General features: G+C 46.2%; 2 protein-coding genes across 8 annotated transcripts in view; one reads left to right on the top strand and one right to left on the bottom strand.

The window, feature by feature from the left end:
* The window catches only part of LOC149858241 (connector enhancer of kinase suppressor of ras 2-like), a 762,411-nt gene extending 750,243 nt beyond the window's left edge, over window positions 1-12,168 (bottom strand). Inside the window, exon 1 of the mRNA XM_090059075.1 lies at window positions 11,074-12,168. Coding sequence (XP_089915201.1) covers window positions 11,074-11,112 — 39 coding nt within the window. The 5' untranslated portion in view covers window positions 11,113-12,168. The remainder of the gene's footprint in view (window positions 1-11,073) is intronic.
* Window positions 12,169-12,288: 120 nt separating this feature from the next.
* HDX (highly divergent homeobox) overlaps window positions 12,289-22,785 on the top strand; it is a 110,284-nt gene continuing 99,787 nt past the window's right edge. For 2 of the 7 annotated variants that reach the window (XM_090059081.1, XM_090059080.1), the window contains exon 1: window positions 12,289-12,422. Coding sequence is in view for 4 of the 7 variants with exons in the window: in XM_090059082.1 (XP_089915208.1) it covers window positions 12,920-12,943 (24 nt within the window). In the remaining 3 variants the exon portion in view is untranslated. Of the gene's footprint in view, window positions 12,423-12,564; window positions 12,944-22,785 lie in introns of those variants that run through there. The other 5 variants (XM_090059079.1, XM_090059078.1, XM_090059083.1 and 2 more) reach the window with 4 other exon arrangements.

The following is a 22,785-nucleotide window of genomic DNA, read 5'->3' as shown; positions in this document are numbered from 1 at the left end:
CCTCTCCGGAGAACTAACGCAGTCGCCGTAATAACAGCACTCATAAGCGTGTTTGCGGTATGGCAAGTCCCTAAAGTTATACAGTTGGATGGGGGTCCACCCTTCACATCCATAGCCATCGAAAAATTCGCCACTGTGCATAACATAAACTGGCATCACCATATCCCATATCACCCTCAATCGAATGGTGTAGTAGAACGAGCCATCGGGATATACAAGGAAGCATTATGCATCAAAGGTAACGGGACCTACAGGGGATGAATTAGATACAACCATGAGATATTAACAAATCTTAACGCTGGAAAGGAACTTTGGAAAGAAAGAGAACCTAAAACTGCAGAACCTTGGGAAGCGAAATTTGCATCGTCTGAGCTCATCTGGGTCAGATCCCAAGAATCGTCACCCAAAAGCTTTAAAAGGAATTGTCAAATCAGCTGAAGAATATCCAAATACTTATCTTGTCAAGGTAGAAGATAGTGGACGAGAAGTACTGACCCATCATAATTGGCTAGCTAGGAGGGCAGTCACTAATAATGCAAACTAGGTGCGTAATATTGTTTATGAATAGTTTCTTTTGAGAGAATGTGTCCTGCCGGTTTGTTATTATTGTTTCAGATTCGTGATCACTTGCGACCTGTATATTTCGTTGGAGACGAGATCGTTGAACACCATCAGAGCTGACGGACACCATGGCGACCAAACCCAAGGATTTTGGACTAATTGCTGTATATTGTATATATAATCGATTCATTGTTGTGAAATTGTCGGCAGAACTGAGTACCGAATTTGATCATTCGTCCAATTCGGTCCTCTACCTATTATCCCTCTGGGCGAATGCTACAGGGGATAAAACAGGCCAGGGGCTAACGGCATGTCTTAAGATCCTCATGTCTGTTGAAGATTCTGTCCTTACCCCGTACTCTGTGCCTTTCGGCGTCGACGAATGGTTTCCCAAGGTTTCCCAAAGTGAAGAGACCACTATAAATATCTCCGTCCCTTTGGAAGGTGGGGGTTATCTTATGACAAACTATTCTCGGCCCAGAAATTTCTCGTTGGCAGATATTGCCCAGGTTACGAACCCTCTGAAAATGGGTTGTGTAGAAAGGGGAGCCCATTGTGCCTGTTCCGCCATCCCATGGGGGATACACCCCCAAGGGGAAAAATGGTCCAGACCAGACATGTCGTTGAAGTGGGATCCGCAGCTTATAAGCCCACGTTGGTATATTGACCTAAGCCCCCGTGGGCATAAAGTACAACTCGAATTTATCTTAACACCTCTAATCGAAGCCACCCTGTTAGTAAGTTGGAATGAGTCACAGGCGGTGGACCTAACGAAGTCTGGCTCTCATGGGAGGGACTCGGCATTTGGGTTTTATCATCCAACCCTCCAAGCCATACTACTACATGCCGCCTGTCATGGCATGGAGCAACCAATCCGGCAATTGGGGCCCCCCAAGCGATCAAGGTATTCCTACCCAATTCCAGGTCAATGCGATGAATTAAATACCCCAGCACCATTTGGTCTGGCTTGGGCGTGCTCTAATGGACGGCTATATACAACTTTGCCGGCCACGCTAACAGGCGTAAAATGCTTTTTGGGCTCTATTTTATTCTGCCCCCCGTTACAGGCTTCGACGGCACATCCGCCCAGTCTGACGATCACGCATCGCCCAGCACAGTCAGCCACACCGATCTGGAGCTCGCTGACTCATGGGGAAAGGACCACTCAGGGCCTCAGTTGGGCCGTTGAGGGCTTCTTTCTATGGGGATATGCGATAGCCAAGGCTCGGATTGCACTGGCAGAGCTTTCCGAACGGGTTGAGCTTTTGGCCAACCATACTGCCATAGGCTTCGCATTAATTAACGAACAGATACAGGCCACGTCCCGAATGACAATGCAAAATCGTTTAGCGCTAGATGCATTGCTGATACAACAAGGCGGCCTGTGCCAATATCTAAACCTGTCCAGAGATATATCATAGATTTCATAGACATTAGGGCTGGAAGGGACCTCGGGAGATCATCGAGTCCAGCCCCCTGCCCAAAGGGCAGGAAGTCAGCTGGGGTCATAGGATCCCAGCAAGATAAGCATCCAATTTACTCTTGAAGGTGTTCAATGTAGGTGCTTGAACCACCTCCGCTGGCAGACTGTTCCAGACCTTGGGGGCTCGGACAGTAAAGAAATTCTTCCTTATGTCCAGCCTGAAACGGTCTTGCAGGAGTTTGTGACCGTTCGACCTCGTCATCCCTTGGGGCGCTCTGGTGAACAGACATTCCCCCAGATCCTGGTGGTCACCCCTGATAAACTTATAGGTGGCCATCAGATCACCCCTGAGCCTGCGCTTTTCCAGGCTAAAGAGTCCCGTGGCTCTCAGCCTGTCATCGTAAGATCTGTTTTCCTGACCTCTGATCATGCCCGCTGCAAGCTCAGGTCTCCCCACCGTGCTGTCCTCCACCTAGGGCATCTACAGCCTAGTGGGCAGGACCCAGCATGGCAGGGCAGAGTGGGGCTGAAGAGCTTTGTGCCATCATCACAAGCCTCATTACCACAGGGAGGTGCTCTCTGCCTGCCTGACTGCAGCAAGGGGCACAACTCTATGCCACCACCCCTGCTGCTGCTGGATGGGCAGGGGGCATCTTACTATGGCAGTATGGGTCTCATGGCAGTGGCACTGAGCTTCTCTGCCCTACTCTGCTGGGTCTTGCTTTCTAGGCCACAAAGGTTAGCAGGGCAGGGAGCCCTGAGTTTGCAGTGAGCAGCTGCATCCACCCCCACCTTCCCCCATGGGCTCCACTCTGCCTGTAGAAGGGGAGCAGCTGCCACCTTCCATGAGCAGCAACCGGGATGCAGGAGTGGTAGCCGGGTCTCAGGAGTTGCTGCAGGGGGTGGAGGCTGCAAAGCTGGGTCCCTGTGGGGCCAGGTCCTACCTGCTGGGCCATGAAGGCCCTTAGAAGGGCAGCAAGATGGGGAGCCCGAGCCCACAGCAGGCAGCCTGCTCCCATCCCACGCAGAAATCTGGGGGCATGTGCCGCCCCCCATTTCCTATGGGAATGCACGCAGTGATGAGGAGCTAGCCCCTGTTTGCCTCCCAGATGAGCCGTCCATGGCCCCATCCTGATCCACACCTGGGCCCTGCCGCCATGCATTCCAGCCCTGGCCCCACGCACTTCCTGGGCTCAGGAGCAGCCCAACTTTGTCCCTCACTATGGGGAGACTTCAATCCCTAGTTCCCCCACTCAACTTACCTCCAGGGAGCCACAGGAGCTGCCATCCAAGTTGCATAGCAGCCATGTGCAAGCATCGGGCAGCCCCTGCCTGACCACCTTCCTCCTGCTCCCTCCAGCTGCTTCTGGGCTGGAACTCTGCCAGCCTGCAAGGAGAAACCTGCCTTAACCTGGATTTTTCTCCTTTAAAAGGTGAAAATCTGAGTTTTTCTCCTTAAAACAAAAAAATCCATGTTTTACCATGTTTTTCTGTTGTGAATGGAAAAGCTGAATACCTGATTATGAGTGAAGAAGAGACACTTGGGGAGCTTACTGAAGCCTCTTTGAGCCATGAGAGTACATTTCAGGAATCATAGCTGTTTCTGAAACAGAAGGGCCCCCCCAGATAATTTGTTCCTGGGAGTTTATACTTAGGAAAAGCCATCTGACATCTTGCTCATGCTGTCATGAAAGTCACTGAGCCTCTGCCTGCCAGCCAGCTCTACCTGTTGTTCCTGCAATTGCTTAAAGAGAACAAAGTACAGTTACTGTTCAAGGCACATTTTGCTCAGCTTGCCTCAAACCTTTCAGTTTGAGTTGGCCATCACCCTTTCACAGTTGTCCAAAGGCAGACTGCAGCGTCACTGTGCAGGTACTAAGGCCCCTCTAGATATTACAGGTATCGTGCAGTTACCTGATTAATTGTGCAATTATCTTGAGACCAGCTACATATGCAAAGTACTTATCACATGACAAAAGGCTCCAACCAGCTTTGCAGTTGGACCTTGAAAATGTGTACTAACTTTATAGCTGGTTGCTATTGAGCTTTAATTTGCACATGTAGCAGGGTTTCCCCTGCAGTGGGGAGCTCTGTCAGCTGTGGGATCACAGCTCCAGGGGTGCACCTTTCCCAGCAAAGGCTGTGAGTCCTGCAACTGTTGAGGACTCTTAAAGCCAGCAGTTCTGGACTCTGGGTCCTGGCAGCACACTGCAGCTGCCAGGAACCAGTCCCACAGCTGTAGATGTTGGGTCCCTGCAGCCATAGGCTGGGGCTACCATCTCCCAGCCCCAGGGGTACATGAAGCCTTTGGAACAGGGAGGCAGCTACTGCTGCATGGCTGCCCTGCATGGGGAAATCCTGAGTGTTTCATACACCCTTGGGGCACGGAGGTTGCCACAGCAGCGATATCCCAGTCACTAGGAGTACATGAGGTACCCCTACAGCTGGGAACCCCTCAAGGGCAACAAGGCAGGATGGGATCTAATGCACAGCTCCACTTCCTGCCATGCAAGTGTAGCATGGCAGAAGGCACGATTGTGTGAATTATGCTTTAGATCTCATTGCACCTTTGCCAGCACATGTTGAGGGGGCCAAGGCAATACAGGTGTTTTCCACAATTCAGATGTTCAATAAAAAGTTTCAGTGTCCTGGATGTGGAAGATGATAAACATCTCCCAAGAGAAGAACAGGTATGCTGGCACCATTAACATCTACATTGTTAAATGTACCCTTTTTAATGGGGAAAACAGGTGAGAGTTCCTGAAAAGTTTAGCCTGACAGACTTTTCCAGGTCATCCTGCAATAGTTCTAGTGAACTTACTGTAGTAGCTGACCAAGTTTGGAGCATGGCAGAGAATTCCTTGTTCTAAGCTTGGTGAAATGGAAAAAATAATGAGGATTGGCAAGAATTACAGCACATGGCCCCAATTTATTTTTAATGGCAGGGGACATCTATCACATGACTGATTAATCTATTCTGAACTGAACAGCAATTAGGGGTTGCTAGCTGGTGACAACTCCATGCTTCTGAACAGATACAAGAAGTCTTGTTGGCATGCTAAAACTCTACAAAGATCTCCAGGAGAGGGCTCCTTCCACAGCCACTTTAGGTCATCCTGGGCCGAAGTGCCACAAACTCATTCAGTGTCCAGAGTGAGTTGGGTGGGGATGTGGACCGCTGAAGTGGGAGTGGGATTTGAGAAGGGAAGTCTTACCTGCCTGGGCTCTCTGCACAGTGAGGGCAGCTGATACTGCTGCTGCTTCTGCTGCTCTAACAGTGTCACCTGTAGCAGCATGGAACAGCTCTATGACTTGAGCTCCAGAGAAGCTGACTCTGGTGACCTGTTCACTCCCCTTTCCCTGCCAGCCCCAGATATACTATTGGATGTAAGGCTGTGCCTGCTGGTATAAAAACTCCCCGGGGGAGAAGCGCCATTCTGCTTGCCCCACTTGCCCCCTTGATACACTGCTGGGTATGGGGATGCAGTCTGGCTTTGATGGCCAAGCACCATAGGCTACCCCTGCCATGACAAAGACTTCCAGGAAAAGGAGGGGGATTCTGGTGTCCTCTCATAGTTGGTACCCTGCTCAGCCCTCCTCTACTTCCACCCCAACAGTTATACTACCAATATCAGGTCTGAAGCACAATCTTCTATCACCCATCAATGTTTGTTTTGCAATGTCAGAAATTGCAAACTGTGTGAAGGTGTTCTAGGAAAAGTTCCTCCTGAAGCATTTTCTCTGTTTGGCCATCATTCTGCTCACACTCATCTGCTTGCTCCTCCTCCCAGTCCAGCTGCAGGTAGGAGGAGGAAAGCTGCAGCTGTTGTTCCAAAAAGCATAGGTAAGACTGCTCAATAGCATGTATTAGACTTACAAAACTGCATCCATACAGCAATGTCCTGTCATGCACAACTGCACAAGCTGCTCCATATCCAACTACCAATACCATAGCATCACTTACTGTGCCATTCAAAATAATCTCTTAGGACTCTTAAAATGATGCCAGGCCCCTGAAAGGAAGCAGATCATGGGACAGGAAGAGGTAAAGTGTGGGGTTTTTTAATTGATCTTGGTTATGGAATGTAGAGATCCTCCACTATATACATATTCCAGTTACCTTCTAATATATATTGCAGCAAGCACCACTGGAACAATACTTCAGCAGTAGCCCATCATGCTGAGCATGTACTTTAGAGAAAATCAAGCCCCACATGGAAGCAATAACTTGTAGTGAAACACAGGCAAGTTTATACAATGCACTTACATCCAAGGATCTTATTTTGAAGCAATGTTCTCAGGTAAACAAGCCCCAGTCCTAGGCTGTCCAGAACTAGGTATTACCCAGGGGAGCATCCATTATCTTGACTGCTGAACATGGGTAGCCATAAGTCAAAGATATAAGGGGCCAAGAGGAGAATAAGCAAGAGAGAGAATGACTTTGAGATGGGCACTGCCCTGGAAAGGAGGATGACCAGACTTCCAGACCAGGCCCTAGCCCTTGCCTTCAATAGCTTTTCTGTATCTTTCATGCATATTGGATGAAACAGAGAGATAACAGTAGGATCGTTTCTGCTCCATTGCCAGAAAGGGCCAGAACCCAGGGCCTCTTCCCTTCCAGGGCAGTGCTTGTTCATTTTATTCTCTTTTCTTTTCTCCTTTATCCCTGTTATACCCCAACAAACTTGTTACTGGGAACTAGAAATCTTTTTTTTAGCTACCAGTATTTAGATTATATTCTTTGATAACCTAAGGTACATAGCTGATGTACCCTTGTAGTTTTATGCCTCTTTGATACAAAGTATAGAAACAGCACGGGTGAATCTATTGAAAATCCAGAAGGCAAAAAGACATTTGCTGTGGGTTTTTTGTATTATTCAGTATTAAAGAAGACAGTAAAAGGCCATGTTTTATCAAAGATCACTGTATGTTCTTCAGAGAATCAAAGAAAAACTGTATTGTTGCAAAATAGGAAGCCATTGTGATGTTTGTATAGCTACAATCCATTTAAAAACCATTTTTGTTCCTCAAACCTCAGGAAATGTGAGAACTCTCTCCAAGTGTTTTTATTCCAGTTCTGGGATCTTTGAGTCAGCACCAGAGATAAAGCCAAAACAAAATTTTCTCTAAAGCTAATATAAGATTAAAAAAAAAAAGAACAAGCATTGACACACTAGAGAGAAGAAGAATATATATGGGGAAAGTAGCAGCACAATAAACCATTTAGTGTTTTAAATAAGTGTATGGAAGATAAATAAGGTATTTGACCTGTTATAAGATTTAATTCAATATGCATAGAACTTTGGTATCACCGGATGAAAAGTGATATGTAAGTGTACAACATAGCCATCTACAAAAAGATGCTTAGTCTTCAGAGGGCTGAAGCCTAATGGTAGGAGGTTTGTGGTTAATAACCTGCCTGGCTGGAAGAAAGATGCAACTAATGACTAGTAAGTGGAGGTGGCAGGGTTAAGAGCCCCAAGAGAAGAGTGCAAGAGAGAGAGGAGGCTGTGGTGTTGAGGGAAAAGCATGAAACCAGGGTGCCTCTCTTAAGGTCTGGAGAAAGACAGCAGGTTTGGGGATTGTTTTGTTTTGTTTTCTGCAGTGACAAGGTTGTCCCATATAAAGCAAACTGACTGGAAACCCTGAACACAGAGTTGCCTGACCCTGATAAACTGGATGAGCGACATGGCCCATGTTGCTGGCCTTTTTTTCCCCTAACTCTATCCTTTCTATTTAGACAATTATGATAACTCAGCTGTACCATCCTGCTAGGCAACTAGTGTTCTCTGGTCAATTGAATGTGGGAGTGAGCCTCTAATTGTTAAAGGAAAAGATCGTTTTAACCATAGCATCAGAGATCAGACCTCACATGCATCTAAGCACCAGCACTCCTAGCCAAGAACAAATTTTTCCCATGCTAAATCATTAATTTAGATGGCTTACATTTTAAAGCTGTTTTTAAGAGGTAAATTTTTCCTTAATGGAACCCTGGACCCTGAAGAAGAGAGCAGCCATCTGATTGGCCATTAGTTATTACCTCCATTTCTTCAATCTACTAGTTCCTTTGATTAACATTGGATCAAAAATTAAGTCAAGAACTGGGTAACAACTAATTGGGCAGCTGATATTAAATGTGTTCTCATTAAAATTATGGGAGATAACCTATTGCTCATGTGCAGATGATTTTCACATGAATAGGTTATCTGAAGGTGAGAACTGGTTAACTGTGGCCATTTAAAATACTATAAATAAATAAGGATATCCTACAACAAAGAACAAAGATAAGACAAACATTCCTCTTTACAAGGACATTTGTGGGGTGAAGATTAAGGGAGGGAAAACAGGATTTTAGGCTGAAGAACAATGTTGGCACAAGGACAAATGGTTACAAACTGCCTATAGATAGTTGTAGATTGGAAATTAGAAGACTGCAAAGAATCCAAGGAGTAAAGTTTTGGAATGGTCTGTTGAGCCACATGGGGGTAAAAAAACAGAAATGCTTTAATATTTAACTAGATTAAATTGATGGTATGATAGGACAGGGAGCTCTGACTCAACAGTCAGTGTATGTGGAGTCATGTATTTGTAATGCCTGCGTTGGGGTATAAAGGAAGAAATAATTTTTTCCTCATGAAAGCTACTGGCTTTTTTTGGAGAGGCAAGAGTGGGGTGTAGGGTTTCACTTCCTCCCAAGTACTAGGATGTTGGCAGTGAAGGAGTTTGGACTGGGATGCATCAAAACTTTTGTCAGTACTTACCAAAGTAGTACTGTAGTCTCTTGATATAGAGAATTGTTCTTCTAGTCACCAAATACCAATCACTACATTTGGCATCGGAAAGGATTTTTTTCTTCAGGTTAGATTGGTGTGGATTATGGAGGGTTTTACCTATGTCTATAGCACAAGACATAGTCCTTTTTCTAGGACTTCCTGATCCTACTTCCTTGTTGTTGCAGTGCAAGGCATTGGCGGTGCCCTGGTCTCCCCACCTTTTTTTATCCTATGACATGTTATAGGGTGTTGCTGATGTCTGGGAATTGTGCCTTGTAGGTGTGTGTAAGGGTTTGAAATAATGATTTTGTGTATCCCTGGGGGTAACTGATTGCTTCTGAACACGCAGACTGGATTCAGTGGCCAGATGGCCCCTTCTGGTTGTACAATCCTAACTTCTGAATTCAGAGTCTTAAACTGGGAAGGTATGCCAAATTTTAACCTGTGATGAATTTGTAAAACTGGTATCTAAACTGTTATAAAGAATGAGGAATATTGTTTGTTACACAAGTGTGCAAAATCCCAGATCCCACTGTGGTAGGTACTGTATGAACACATACAAAGGCAATTAATTCCTTCTGCAAATAATTAAAATTTAAGACCTTGAATCTACAAACATACCATTTTCAGCATAAGAACAACTGCTTTCACATCAGTGAAAATACACATGTGCACAGACTTATGCAGCATCAGAATCTTGGTCTCAAGGTCTGCATGGAGCAGCTTGTAGGATCTGAGCAAGTGAGCTATGAAGGATGAGTGATGCAATTAAATATATGAAACTTGCACACCATTGAGCCACAATTCTGCACTGCGTCATTTGTGGATCTCTGACTTTTAGCTGCCTAACTCTGGTGCGAGTTAAAGGGTAAGGGGTGAGGATGGATGAGACCCTTTGACCTTATACTTGTGGAGAATTGCACATAGTGGAGTCTGGCATCATCAGGCACCTTCCCAGTTTCTCTCTTCTTCTGCCCCCACCCACACCTCATCTCAAGGGTGGCAGTCTGGATACAGGAAGCAGCAGAGCCATCATGACCAGCTTTGAGTGAGGAAAGATGTGCTCTACACAGTGGGAATTCCCCCAAAAGAATACCTGCTTTAGATTTGCTTTTTTGATGTATAAGTTTAATTAGCTGAATGCAACCTGGACAGACTGGAAAATCTGGCTCTTGAAACCTTAAAACAATTATAAAGGAAACTCTAAGTTAGGCTCTAATAATTGGCTCATTTCCTGTAGGTTTTGTAAAATAGGTGCATCTTGTGTAGATATTTGAAGAGGGGATAATGGCACTGTTGACAGAACATAACCTATTAGAACTACCAGACATACTTGCTTCTGCAAAATTGGCATACAGGTTCTTTTCTTTATGCTCAAGCAAATAAACGTTATGCTTTCCCTGTGTATGCGTAAAAAGCTTTGTAGAACTTCAAATGGTATGAAAATGCACAATTAAGAAATCTCAAAATCAGTGTTAAATTTACAGAGCTAAAATATTAGATGGTTTGCCAGTAGATGGCATATTATCTTATAAATCAGTAAATTGTGCCAATTGAAAAAAACAGAGATGACACTGTAGAAGACATTTTTTCTCTCATTAGTTTCCGTTATACTTAGCAGCCATAGTACAGGGCTACATCGTTATATTTATCTCCTGTTTTTTTTTTTTACAGAAATCTCATTAAAATGAAAATTTTCCCCATCTCAACTGTGAAACAGAATTATATTTATATATAAATCTACTATTGGTGCTTGTACTTGCACTTAAAATCTGAAATTATTGATTTTGTGTATAGGTGGCTAGAATAGTAAAGCAAGGCAACAATTAGGAGCCCTCCGAAAGGTCATAAAACAAAATTAGCTGATAGCTTCACTCCCGTAAGAGAGAACTACCAAATTACAGATCCCTCTTCTTATACTGGCAGGAAAGTCTGTCTTTCAAGAAAAGATTTGATTCATTATCATCCTATTTTCCAGTTTAATGCCTGAGATGGCCCAAGTACTTTGGGAAAGGCTATTCCATCTTCTAAACATGTACATTAAACAGTGAATTCTTAATGAGAAAGTATTCAGCAATGCAATCAGAAAAACACCACGTAGATTCTGCAATTGATATAAAACAATTATGTATGTATTCATCCTTTTTAATGTCTTCAAGTATGCTAGATGCTGAATCATTTATGAGAAAAGTTTAAAATACAGACTATTTTAAGAGCTTTGTAACAAATTGTTCATTTTAAATCCCACAAAAAATCAATATGAATTCGGTTCTGTAGCACTCATAGGGGCAAACCTCTCATTAGACTGAGTTTTACCTGGAACAACTGGAGAACTGGATCCGCTTTGAGTTGCATTTCCTTTTTCTCAAACAGCAAGCTGTGACATTTTCAAAAGACAATACAGAATCACATTTCCTTGCGTTTTTCAGATGGGCGTTCTATTTACATATCCAACCAACAAATCTTGGCTTTTCCTAATGCTTTAACAGCTAAGGGATTTACTTTCTGAAGAGAAGCAGCACAGCTCTGCCTAGTGTGTTATTGAGAAAAGGCTCCCTTATACAGCATGCGCTTTAAGAGCCACTTTAAATAAACTGTCACCCTAGAATTTTTTTCTATGATTTGATATTTAAATCTCCCTCACTTTGACCGTCACATTCTTCACACACAATATTTATTATTTGTTATCATATGAGTGTCAGTTGTGTGTTATCCATCACAACAGCAGTCATAAAGCAGTCTTCATAGTATGCAACAGAAAACAGGTGATGCAAAACTGTCACAGTTTGTAATCTACTTCCAAGAAGGCTATTTTAACAATATTGACAGGATACCATAATTTAAAAATAACATCCCCCCCAGCAGGTACACCTGCCACTGCATTACTTTTTCCCAGACCTTTATAGGATATTTGCTTTTCTTCTGATTTGTTCAGGTACAGCGTGCCTCATTTGAAAGCAACGTGAGGGCTCCTTGTAGGGCTGGTTTCTCCAGGCCCTGAACAGCCTGGGGGCATGCGGGTCCTCGCTTCGCGCTGCCATCTGGCACAGGACCCAGTTCCCTGAGGGTGTGGCGCAGACAGCCAGACCCGGCAGCGCATCCCGGGGATGCCTGCTTCTGCTGGACCCGCACCTGGAGGCTGAGGCGCAAGTGGCCCTCGGAGGAGGCCCTGTGATGGCAGAGCCCCTCCAGGCCCTGCGGCAGGCCGGAGCAGTGGGCTCGGAGCCACCCGCGGTCACAGGGCCTCCCCTGGGACCACTTGCGCCTCGTCCTCTCGGCACGGGCCGCCTCAGGCCCTGTGCGGCGCCAGGAACCCAGGGCCTTCTGATCGCGGGGGGGGGGGCGGCGCAGCCGCTGGCGGGGCTGTTCCCGCGATCGGACGCTGCCCCCAGCTGTTCCCCGTGGCGCCATCCCCCCGCCGGCCGGGCTGTTCCCTGCACCAGGCGCTCCCCCCGGGCGGGAGGGGCGGGGGCAAGGACTGTCCCGGCCGGCGCTGATCTCAGCCTGCCATTGGCCGCTGTCTGCGCTGACGTCACGATCATGATGAGAATTAATGATCGGAGGCGCTGATTTCATTGTGTGACGCCGGGACCGACCCAGCCGAAACCGGCTGAATCCGGAGCCCGGAGCCCCCCGGCCCGGCCCCACCCGCCCTGCACGGCACGGTAGGTCTGGCGCGGCGCCCCAGGGGGCGGAGGCCGGGCTGCGGGCGGGGGAAGCCGGGCTGCGCGGCCGAGCCAGGCTGCGGGGCGCCGGCGCGGGGATGATGCCCGTTGGCGGCGGGCCCGAGTGTGGGGGAGGGAGGCTGCCTGGTCTGCTACTCGCAGACCCGACGCAGACGCGCATGCGCAGCGCGCTCCGCTCGCCTGTCCTGAGGCGGCAGACGCTAGCCCCGTCCGGCGTTGCGAGGGAAACACGCATGCGCACGACTGACTCGCACCTGGAGGCTCCGGCTGCGCATGCCTGGGGGTGCTCCCGCCGCTTGCGCGCCGAGGAGCGGACCGCGCCTGCGCCCTTCGTGTCTCTGGAGTGATTCCTGACTTCCCCGCCCCTCGCCGCTGGAGTGCAAGATGCTGATTGTGGCGGCTGCGCGTGCGCACAGTTGAGACTCCAGCTCGCTGTGGTAGCGCACGCATGCTCAGGGCATTCCCGGGTGAAGCGCATGCGCAGCAAGGGGTATTTAAATGTAAGCGGGGGTTGGGCTTGTGGTTTGTCTGAGTAGCTTTAGGGAAATTGGGTGGTATAGGGGTAGCTTCCTGGCTCCTTATGGGGCCTCAGGAGCAGAATGAGGTTCTAGATTAGGGTCTTGGACCTGGGCTGGGAGTGTCTTGGAGTCATCCCTGACCTGCTTTGGCCCTTGTCAGTGTGGCAAAGGATAGGAGCCTTGGGGTGCAGCAAGATATCAGCCCTTTGGGAGCCTGCCTGCCTGGCAAATGCAGTAACGACTGCTGCAAGGTCCCCTGGAGCTTAGGCTTTGGGCCATTCAACATCTGTGCAGGTGCCACAGCTGCTGCCAAAAGCAAAAATTTTCCAGGCAGACCCCAGAGGACTGGAGCCCAGAGTAGCAAGGCCTGTCAGAGCTGTAACTGCTGTCACCTGACAACCGTGGACTGTCACAGCTAGGAACTTGGTGCTGCCTCTAATGTATGTTTTGTTACTAGGTACCCCACATAATTGTCAAGTTTAGCACCAAAATGAATGATTTCCCAATGATGGCCTCTTGAAAGGTATAATACACTGCTTGGTCTCTTTCAGGCTACCATCAGATGTGTTCCTCAGTGTAGAGCAGTGGTTCCCGATCTCTTTTTGTACCAGGACCCATTTGTACACACTGGCCAGTTCCAACTCAGGATGCAGCCTAAGTACCTAGCCTCCTGTCAGCTTGTGAGCAGAAACCCATGGTTTCTGATGTTTTTCTCCTTTAAAGGAGAAAATTTGGTGCCAGGGAAATTCTGTGACTACTTCTTTAAAGGAGAAAGTCTGGTTTTCCACATTTTTCTGTGATTTTTTTTTTTTTGTGACTCGTTCATATATTCTTACAACCTGCTGTTGGGTTGTGATCCACTAGTTGAGAAACACTGGTGTAGAAGACTTGCAGTGGTGGAGAGGGCTGTGCACACACCAACCTTCATTCTGTCCTGCAAGAACCCAAGGAGTGCCATTGTATTTGACTGAAATCCAAGGTCTTTAGTTCTGTAAAATCTTTTAAGAATTCTAACCTTAAGGCTTCCCTACATCGGGAGTTGTGTTGCAACATTGCTAGTTCTACTTGTTTATTTATACCAGTAACTTTCCTTTTTGAAGCTAAGCCCGATGTACCCCAATTCTCTGTTGACATTTATATGAAACTTTGCATATGCTGAAGTCTTTCTGGCATGGCAGTCTGAAGATTGTTTTGTCAAGTTTTATTTTTAAGAATACATTTTTCTTAGGCTTTGTATATATGTACTTCTATAACATTTTGTCACAGGAGATGAATGTCAGTTTAATATTTATTATTTCTAACTGGGGAACTTATTTTCTGATTCTTACAAGTTAGCAGCCTTGAACTGTGGAGGTTTTATAGTAGTGGTGCTCAACCCAATCCTCCCAGGGTGGGGAGGGAATAGGGAATAGGCATGGCCCACTCCCAACCTGGGACCTGACCCTAGTCCTGAGGTCAGGACTAGAGGTAGAGGGCATGGCCTGACCCTGATCCAAGTGTGTGGGGCCTGGGGTTTGGGAATGTAGCACAGGGAAGGGTAGCTGTATTAATGGCCACTGCATCCCTGCCACTAAATTTCCCATGGGCCAGATGCAATGGGTCTAAGGTCTTGCAGGATGGAGGTTGAGCACCCTGTTTTAGTATTTTGTATTCCTCCTCACTTACAAGCTGTGTTTAATTTGGCTGACTTAAGAAGCAAATGCTTCATGCTTTGTATAGAACACAGACACTAGTTTGAATGGTGGTATTTGGTGAGTGAAGTAACCCAGATATCTTACTTGGGTCCTTATACTACAAAGACTCGAGCAGATACTTTGCTTTTAAGTGCTTAGTTAATCCCACTGGACACAACGGAACGATTACTACTTAACATTCATTTTGCACAAATGTTGGTTGTATCAAGAACTCTTCAGTATCTTTTGTAGGGAGAGGGTTGTATTTCTTGTGCCTGATAATGGAAACAGTTTAGTCTGCCAAGATAATTTTCTGGCTTTCTTGTAACTGCAGAAGACAAGTTATGGGTAGGGTGACCACGTCCTGGATTGGATGGGACAGTCTCGGATTTTGCAGGTGGTCTCAGCTTCTTGGTCACTGGAGAAAATTGAAGCAAGAGTCCTGGGTTGGCATGAACCTGCTAGCACAGACCTAGCTCCTGACTCAGGAGCTGGGCACATGCTGGCAGTTTCTCACCGGTCCAGGACTTTTGCTTCAATTTTCTCCAGGGAAGCCAGTCAATGGGCTGCAAGGAAGATCGCTTGTGCAGTAGTCAGGGGTGGGGGGGAAGGAGCCATGGGGGTCATGTGTGCACATGTACACCATGCTGTCCTGCCCAGCTCCATTCCTGGGCACCATGAGAGTGTGCATGTGTGTGTGCTGCACTGTTCTGCCTGGCCCTGGCCCTGCCCCTGGGAGCTGTGGGGTTCGAGGGGAGTGTGTGCGTGCATGTTGGTGCCCACTGGTCCCTCCCCATCCCGGATTTCCCTGCTCTTACTGGGGGACGTAGTCTGTTGTAATTTACTTTGTGTAAACCTGAAATTTGGCTTTTTAATTTAAAAATATTTTTGTATAACTTTTTAAGGCAACCCACAGCTGTTGGATAGAATAGGATCTAAATAGTCCTTTCTTATTTGGAGTATTTGACTTCTGTGGAATAGGCAGTCTTCTCCCAATGCTTCTACTCAACCTCAATTTTAAGCACGTTTTTAGTTCAACTAAATAAGCATTTTCTGGATATCAACATTTCACACATGCATAGAATGAAACATGGTGCCCAAATGTTTGGAACTAAGATCTAGAATTCCAGCTCTGTTGCAGGTTAGTGTGAGACTTGCTGCTTTGAATCCAACAAAGGACAGACTCATGTAAGTTAGAGTGCTGGTGACTTAACTTGGTGTACTACTGCAAGTGCAATATAGTCTAAAAAGCTGCATCTCTTGTACTAGTGGCAATGAGTTTGGAGCACCATTAAGTAAACTAGAGTGCCATGTTAACATCTAGGTATTTGAATTTGTGGTTATTGTGGCTTACTACTGCCTTTTGCTTTGACCCACTTAAAGAGACTTTATGCTGTTGAATGTGTAGCCTATGTAGTATGTGTACAGGGTTTGCTTGCCAGTTCTGTGGGTGATTTTGTGTGTGTGTGTTTTAATGCTGCATGTAGAACAAAAAGCTTGTATGAAAAATGTGTAGTGAAAATTAATGAATATAATTAAAGCTCAGGGTTCCAGTGCTGTGGTTGATGCATAGCATCAGTACTGGCAATTTAATTTATTTATGTGTGTATTAAACTTATTTTTTTAGTTTTGTGGTATTCTGTGTGTGTCATAGGGGAGGGGAAGTTTCCTTCCATTCCCCAACTCTGCATTTGTAAAGAGGAGCAGACAGAATGACTTTCTGTATCCTGTACTTGTTTTGGGTAGGCAGATTACAATAAATGTGAAAAAAATGTTGATTTACAGGCTAACATGGTATTTGAGAGTCATGATAATTTTATTTAAATAAAGCACTTGTCTGAGGCTAAAGTGTTTTGCATAGAGAGAGAGAGAGAGAAGGGAATCATCTTACTGTCAAAGCCTGACACTTGTATTATGAGAGGAGGGAGTGGATTGTTGTCTTCTTAAAAGTGTAAATCCTTTTTTAAATCTTGGACATTGACCATTTCAAGTAAGAGGCTCAGCTTTCTAGAGAGAGACCTCAATGGTCAGGGATCTTGTAATAGTCTCAAGTGACAAACCCAAACAATTTATATTCAGGCTTTAGAGGATAGAAAAGCTGAAATTTAAGATAACTTCTGAAAAAAAAAATAGTCTTGAAAAATGTACTTTAAATAGAATCACTTGGGTACTTGGCAGTGGTTGTCTTTTACACTTGTTGTTCATGTAGGGACCTCATTTCATCCTGCTGCCTCAGTGGTTTGCTGATCCTCCTACTGTGCTTCTCTCTTGTAATGCCAAGACAGAACTGACCAAATAAATTCATATCTCTGTGCTTCATCCAACTTTCCTGGAGCCTTCCACAAAAGGACTCATGATCCTACTTACCAAATCAGATTAGACTGTTGAGAGTCCAAATTAATCACCCCTCAGCCCCTTCCTTCCCATGTAGCAGCAGATGATTGTTGCCAGGGGTATAGTAGTGGCAGTGTCTCACACTGGAGGCAGGCATGAGATTGACTAGGTGGTGGGGCTCTGTTCTGGTCAATGTAAATCCAGATGCAGCCTACAGGTAATAATTTGCTGGCCTCTGCTATGAGTAATCCTGTTGATTTCCATGGCATCTTGTCTGCAACTCTTCTCTTCCCCCACCTTCATTCTGCCATGTCCTAACTCCTGATAGCACCAAGGAATGCTGAAGGGATGGAGAAGGGGGAAGAACAGTAGCCAAATTGATTGTCAGTGAACTTCAGTACCACTGAAGATAATTTTTCGATGTAAATAGCTCACTGTGGTTCAACAGAGGAGTGTCGTATTTGACTGACTCTCCTGAAGTGTTTAGATTACACTCTGAATACTCATACTCAGACTAGTTCCAGAGCAAGTGGGACGGGCTAGACCAGAGTCTGATTTACTGGCCCCAACCAGCCCTTTTACACAGTTCCCCATCCCCTGTCTCTGTAGCTCTTCACATAGTCCCTAAGGGACCAACAGCATACAGAGTAGGGGGAGAAGTTTTATTGGTAGTAGTATTATTGCTCAGGAGAGTTGGGGAAAATGCATAGATGGAGAGAACTGGATTGAGCAATTGGTCTTGGGGCAGGTGTGCATCAGACTTATGGAACCAGTAGGAAGATCTGCTTCATAGTTTTTATAATGTTTAGATCGGTCATCTTTGGTTATAGTATACCACAAGAAGGGTAAATTCAAATGAGCATGTAAACCCATGTCCACTAGAAATAACACTCAGTTTTCCATTCTACAATTTCAATATGAAGCTAAATAAAGTTTATAAAACAATCACTTGTGCTGTCCACAGTAAAATTCAGCAAGCATTTTCCTTGTTCAGAACTACCTTATTCCACTAGCAAGATGAGCGTGTATGTGGCTTGTCTCATGATCATTATGTTGTTTGAACAGGAAACAATAACCACTGGCTGTTCAGTGGAACATCAGCTTGCATTCTGCAGGCCCTGAGTTTAATACCCAGATTCACTCAATTCTGTGCTTTGCAACAAGCTCCCTTTTAATCTCAACATTTAACTACCCTCAGGACATGCATTGAGTCCTTCAGTCATGCTCAAATGCACAATTACCTGTGACCTCAGCAAGATTAAAATAAATGGAAAAGTCTATGTGTTGTTTCTATTTTAGTGTGGGGCTCAAGTTAATACTGTGTTTTTAGAACTGGATATATACTTTATGGGTGATGGAAGTTGAAAGTGGAAGGTAACCTCTTGATCTAAGTCGCCTGTAAGTGTGCTAGGTATAAAACATCAATGATAGTTGCTGTGTGTGCCAGTGTCTTAACTTCTGTTGCCTTGACCCTTTTAAAAAGTGATTGCAGTGATTAAAATGCACTGGATTAATCTCAACTTTAAAATGTTTTCTGTAGGCTATGAAGACATTCCCCTTGACTATCAGTAGACTTCACAGATGAGAACATTAGTGTGTAAACAGTAACTTAGTTTCATGTATAAACTATAGCACTTATCTAGGTGATGCAAACAGATGTTCTCTCAAAAGAAAACAAAACATACCATTTTGATAAACTGCGGAGAAACATCTAATGCTGTATTTAATGCTCATTTTTTCAAAGACAGTAAGTTAGGGAAATTAAGGTTTGTTGAGACTTAAAGTCCTTATTAGACCATTCTTTCTTCATAAAATAGCAATGAGCACATAGGGAATAAAGTTTATCATTTAATCGATCTCCAGCGTATGTTCAAATAAAATCTCTTGTGGCTTTGGCATCAGCAAATGTTTTTGGCACTAGTAGGATTTCCCCTCCCTCTAGTTTTTTTGTTTACTAAAAGTGTTCTGAGAATCTCATTATTTTTAGCAGATTTATATTTTTAAGAGACCAGATTGAAATCAAAGTGTTTTTTCATAAGCATACAAAATAGTAAAATTCCACTTTTAAAACAGCTATTATACAAAGATTTGTAGATTTTTATATAGACAACTGTTAAAGGAAGGAATTCAGCCTGTAAGCTTATGGTGTATAGCTTTACTCCGCATAAATGAATTAAAAGAAACTTATCCTGTGCATGTTTATTTTGGTGGGTTTTGGGGTTATGGGTGTTTTTACCCCGTCAGTACTTTTGAGGTCTTCTGTAGTTCATTGTAGCTCTTGCATTTTGACATGTAAGGTGCTTTTTCACATGGTCTATTTAACCTAACTGCACAAGAAGTTCAGAAGAAATAGCTTTCCATTTTTGCCAGTGCAATTCCTGAATTTTCATTTAGCTGTTAGATACGTTAATTATTTTAAATAGGCACTTAAGCTACTTGGTATCAGCTATAGTCTGTGTTTATGGAACATGGACCTATAGGCAGAAACAGGTTAAAAATATGGGTAGTAAGCTTCCCACTAGACTTCGTAACTATTTGACCAGTTATAAAAGGAGCATTGTTGAGGGTGGGTACAGACATTCAAGGAGGTTAGGGGTAGATTAGATTGTATTTAAAAATGGCTGCCTGGTCTAACTTAGTTTGCCCACATGCGGACCTTACGCACAGATCCCTAGTTAGGTCGATCTAAATGCAAACTGTACAGAAGTTCCAGGAATGTTATAAGAGTCAAAGCCAACCCAGTCTAACTTAACTGTACCACAGAGGTACACCAAGTTAAATTGGGCATGGTTAGACTGATCTTACTGAACTTCTGTACATGGTCTGAGCACAGCCCCAGGGCTGGGAACGCTCAGTTGCTGGCCCTACCTCTAATGCCACACTTTTACTACTTTGGCTCTCTTCCCCACACACAGCTGGCCCCACTCGCCGCGTCTGGCTATTTTTAGTAGGGGTGCACTGATAAAGATTTTTAGAGTAAGCGCTGCCCGGCTGTGATGGGGTGGGTGTGGGACAAAGCCACAGCTCGTCTGGGGGGTACGGGGGAGGGGGAGGGGGGCGGCTCCCACTGCTGTGCACTGCTCATCTGGGAGGGCAAGGCAGGAGGGCATGCACCCCCAGATCTGCACTAGGCAGCCCAGGCAGGTTATGGTGCTGTACTTGGGGCAGGTTGGTGGCGGTGCAGAGAGGCAGTCTATGACAAGGCTTCAGCCAGCCCAAATTTCACCGTAGCCCCTCCCAGTGCCAACACCGCCTGCCCCAAGGGCAGCACAGCATGGCCCTTGGCCCCAGCCCACAGCTGCAGCCCACCCAGCCTGCCCTGCGCAGATCTGGGGGCACATGCCCCCCCCCCGCCCTCCCAGAGAAGTGGTGGGTGTAGAGGTGGGAGCTGCTGGATGAGTGGCATGCAGCGGCAGGAGCCACCGCCTCCCCTGCGCCTCTTGGACAAACCGTGGCTCTGTCCCACGCTTGCCTTACTCCAGCTGGGCAGTGCTACCCTCAGTATGGTAGGGGCATTGATCTGCTCCAACACGCCCTTTCCCTCCCCTTCCACCACAACATACTTACCAGCTGCATGCAGCTCTCCACAGTGCCACGCTCTGGTCCTCGCTGCCTGTGTGCTGCACTGTAGCTGTGTGCACTCATGCACAGACATATTTATTGGCCGAATTATCAGCCACATCAGGCCAATCTTCCATGTAGTCAATTTTCTTTATATTGGTGCCATTCCACTATTGGACTGATGAATCAGCGCACCTCTAATTTTTTAGCCCCCTGGCCTCTTCCTCATACCCAGATGGACAAACCCCAACCACCCTCAAACCAGCCAGGCCCAAAAGCCTGCCGAACCTTCTGATCCCACAAGCCACTTCTTGTGCTGGGAGCTGATCAAAGCAAGTTGGAGTGGGGAGGATGAGGGGAGAGTAAGTTGGCTGGGAGGAGGATGGGAACCTCTGCAATTCTGTCCCCCCGCCTCCCGATCCCACCAACCCTGCCCATGGAGCCACTAGACCTCCCAATCCCACTAATTTCTACACCCCCTCCCCACAAAGCCATCTACTCCCCACCTTATTTCAGTTGGGTTCCCTGCACCAGTGAATAGGACTGGGGACAGTTTGGTGGCTTTTGGTGGGGGATGGGCTTGGTGGGATTGGAGAGGCTCTCCAATCCTGCCAGCCCCCCCTCAGCAGATGCCACTATTCCTCCTCTTCCCTCCCCCGCCAAATCCTGCCTGGTTCTCCCCCTACCCCAATTTACTTTAGATAAGGCTCCTAGTACCCATCTAATCACTGAGTTAGATTGGCAGACCATTTTTAACCTGATCTAGTCCCCCCAAAAATTCATTGTAATAGCTGTATGAAGACACTTCAGGCATGTGTTAAACCGGTTTCCGGTCCTGCAGGGAGCAAACCAGGAAAGCCAAGGCTGCAACTGAACTCCAACTAGCTTCAGGCATCAAGGACACCAAAAAGTCCTTTTTCAGATATGTGGGGAGCCGGAGGAAAAGCAAGGGCAATGTTGGACCCCTGCTAAACCAGATGGGGCAACTGACAACTGACGCCCAGGAAAAAGCCAACCTATTAAATAGGTACTTTGCGTCAGTCTTTCATCAGTCACATGGGATGCCCATGCCTGCTATGGGACAGGGAAATCTGGGTGAGGGGGATCCCCTACCCTCCATCAATGCTGACCTCGTGAAGGAACACCTTGAGAAGCTGGATACCTTCAAGTCAGCTGACCCTGACAACCTGCACCCCACGGTACTCAAGGAGCTGGCGAGCGTCATAGCCCAGCCCCTGGCACAGATCTTTGAAAACTCCTGGTGCTCTGGTGTAGTGCCCAAAGACTGGAAGAAGGCCAATGTGGTGCCGATCTTCAAGAAAGAGAGGAGAGTGGATCTGGCTAACTACAGGCCCGTTAGCCTGACTTCTATCCTGGGGAAGATCTTAGAAAAGTTTATTAAGGAGGCCATCCTTGAGGGACTGGCCCAGGCTAACATTCTAAGGGACAGCCAGCATGGGTTTGTTGCGGGTAGGTCTTGTTTGACCAATCTCATTTCCTTCTATGACCAGGTGACCTATCACCTGGACAAGGGAGAAGAGATTGATGTCATATATCTTGACTTCAAAAAAGCTTTTGATCTGTTATCCCATGATCACCTCTTGGCCAAACTGCCCAGTTGTGGCCTTGGCTCCACCACGATCCGCTGGTTGGGAAATTGGCTTCGTGGTCGGACCCAGAGGGTTGTGATTGATGGGAGTCACTCATCGTGGTGCCCTGTGACCAGTGGGGTCCCTCAAGGCTCTGTCCTGGGACCCATCCTGTTCAACATCTTCATTAACGATGTGGACATTGGAGTCAGGAGTGGACTGGCCAAGTTCGCCGATGACACCAAACTTTGGGGCAAAGCATCCACGCCAGAAGATAGGCAGGTGATCCAGGCTGACCTGGACAAGCTCAGCAAATGGGCAGACGAGAACCTGATGGTGTTTAACACCGAAAAATGCAAGGTTCTCCACCTTGGGAGGAAAAACCTGCAGCACCCTTATAGGCTCGGCAGTGCTACGTTGGTTAGCACTACAGAAGAAAAAGACTTGGGGGTCATCATTGACCACAGGATGAACATGAGCCTCCAATGCGATGCTGCGGCTAGTAAAGCGACCAAAACGCTGGCTTGCATCCATAGATGCTTCTCGAGCAAATCCTGGGACATCATTCTCCCCTTGTACTCGGCCTTAGTGAGGCCGCAGCTGGAGTACTGGGCTCCACAATTAAAAAAGGATGTGGAGAAGCTGGAGAGAGTCCAGAGGAGAGCCA

The sequence above is a fragment of the Crocodylus siamensis genome, chromosome 8 (assembly GCF_052110815.1).
Source record: "Crocodylus siamensis isolate JL-2025a chromosome 8, ASM5211081v1, whole genome shotgun sequence".
NCBI lineage: Eukaryota > Metazoa > Chordata > Crocodylia > Crocodylidae > Crocodylus > Crocodylus siamensis.
Note: the sequence above shows the minus strand (reverse complement) of the source record. Positions and strands in the feature narration are given on the sequence as shown.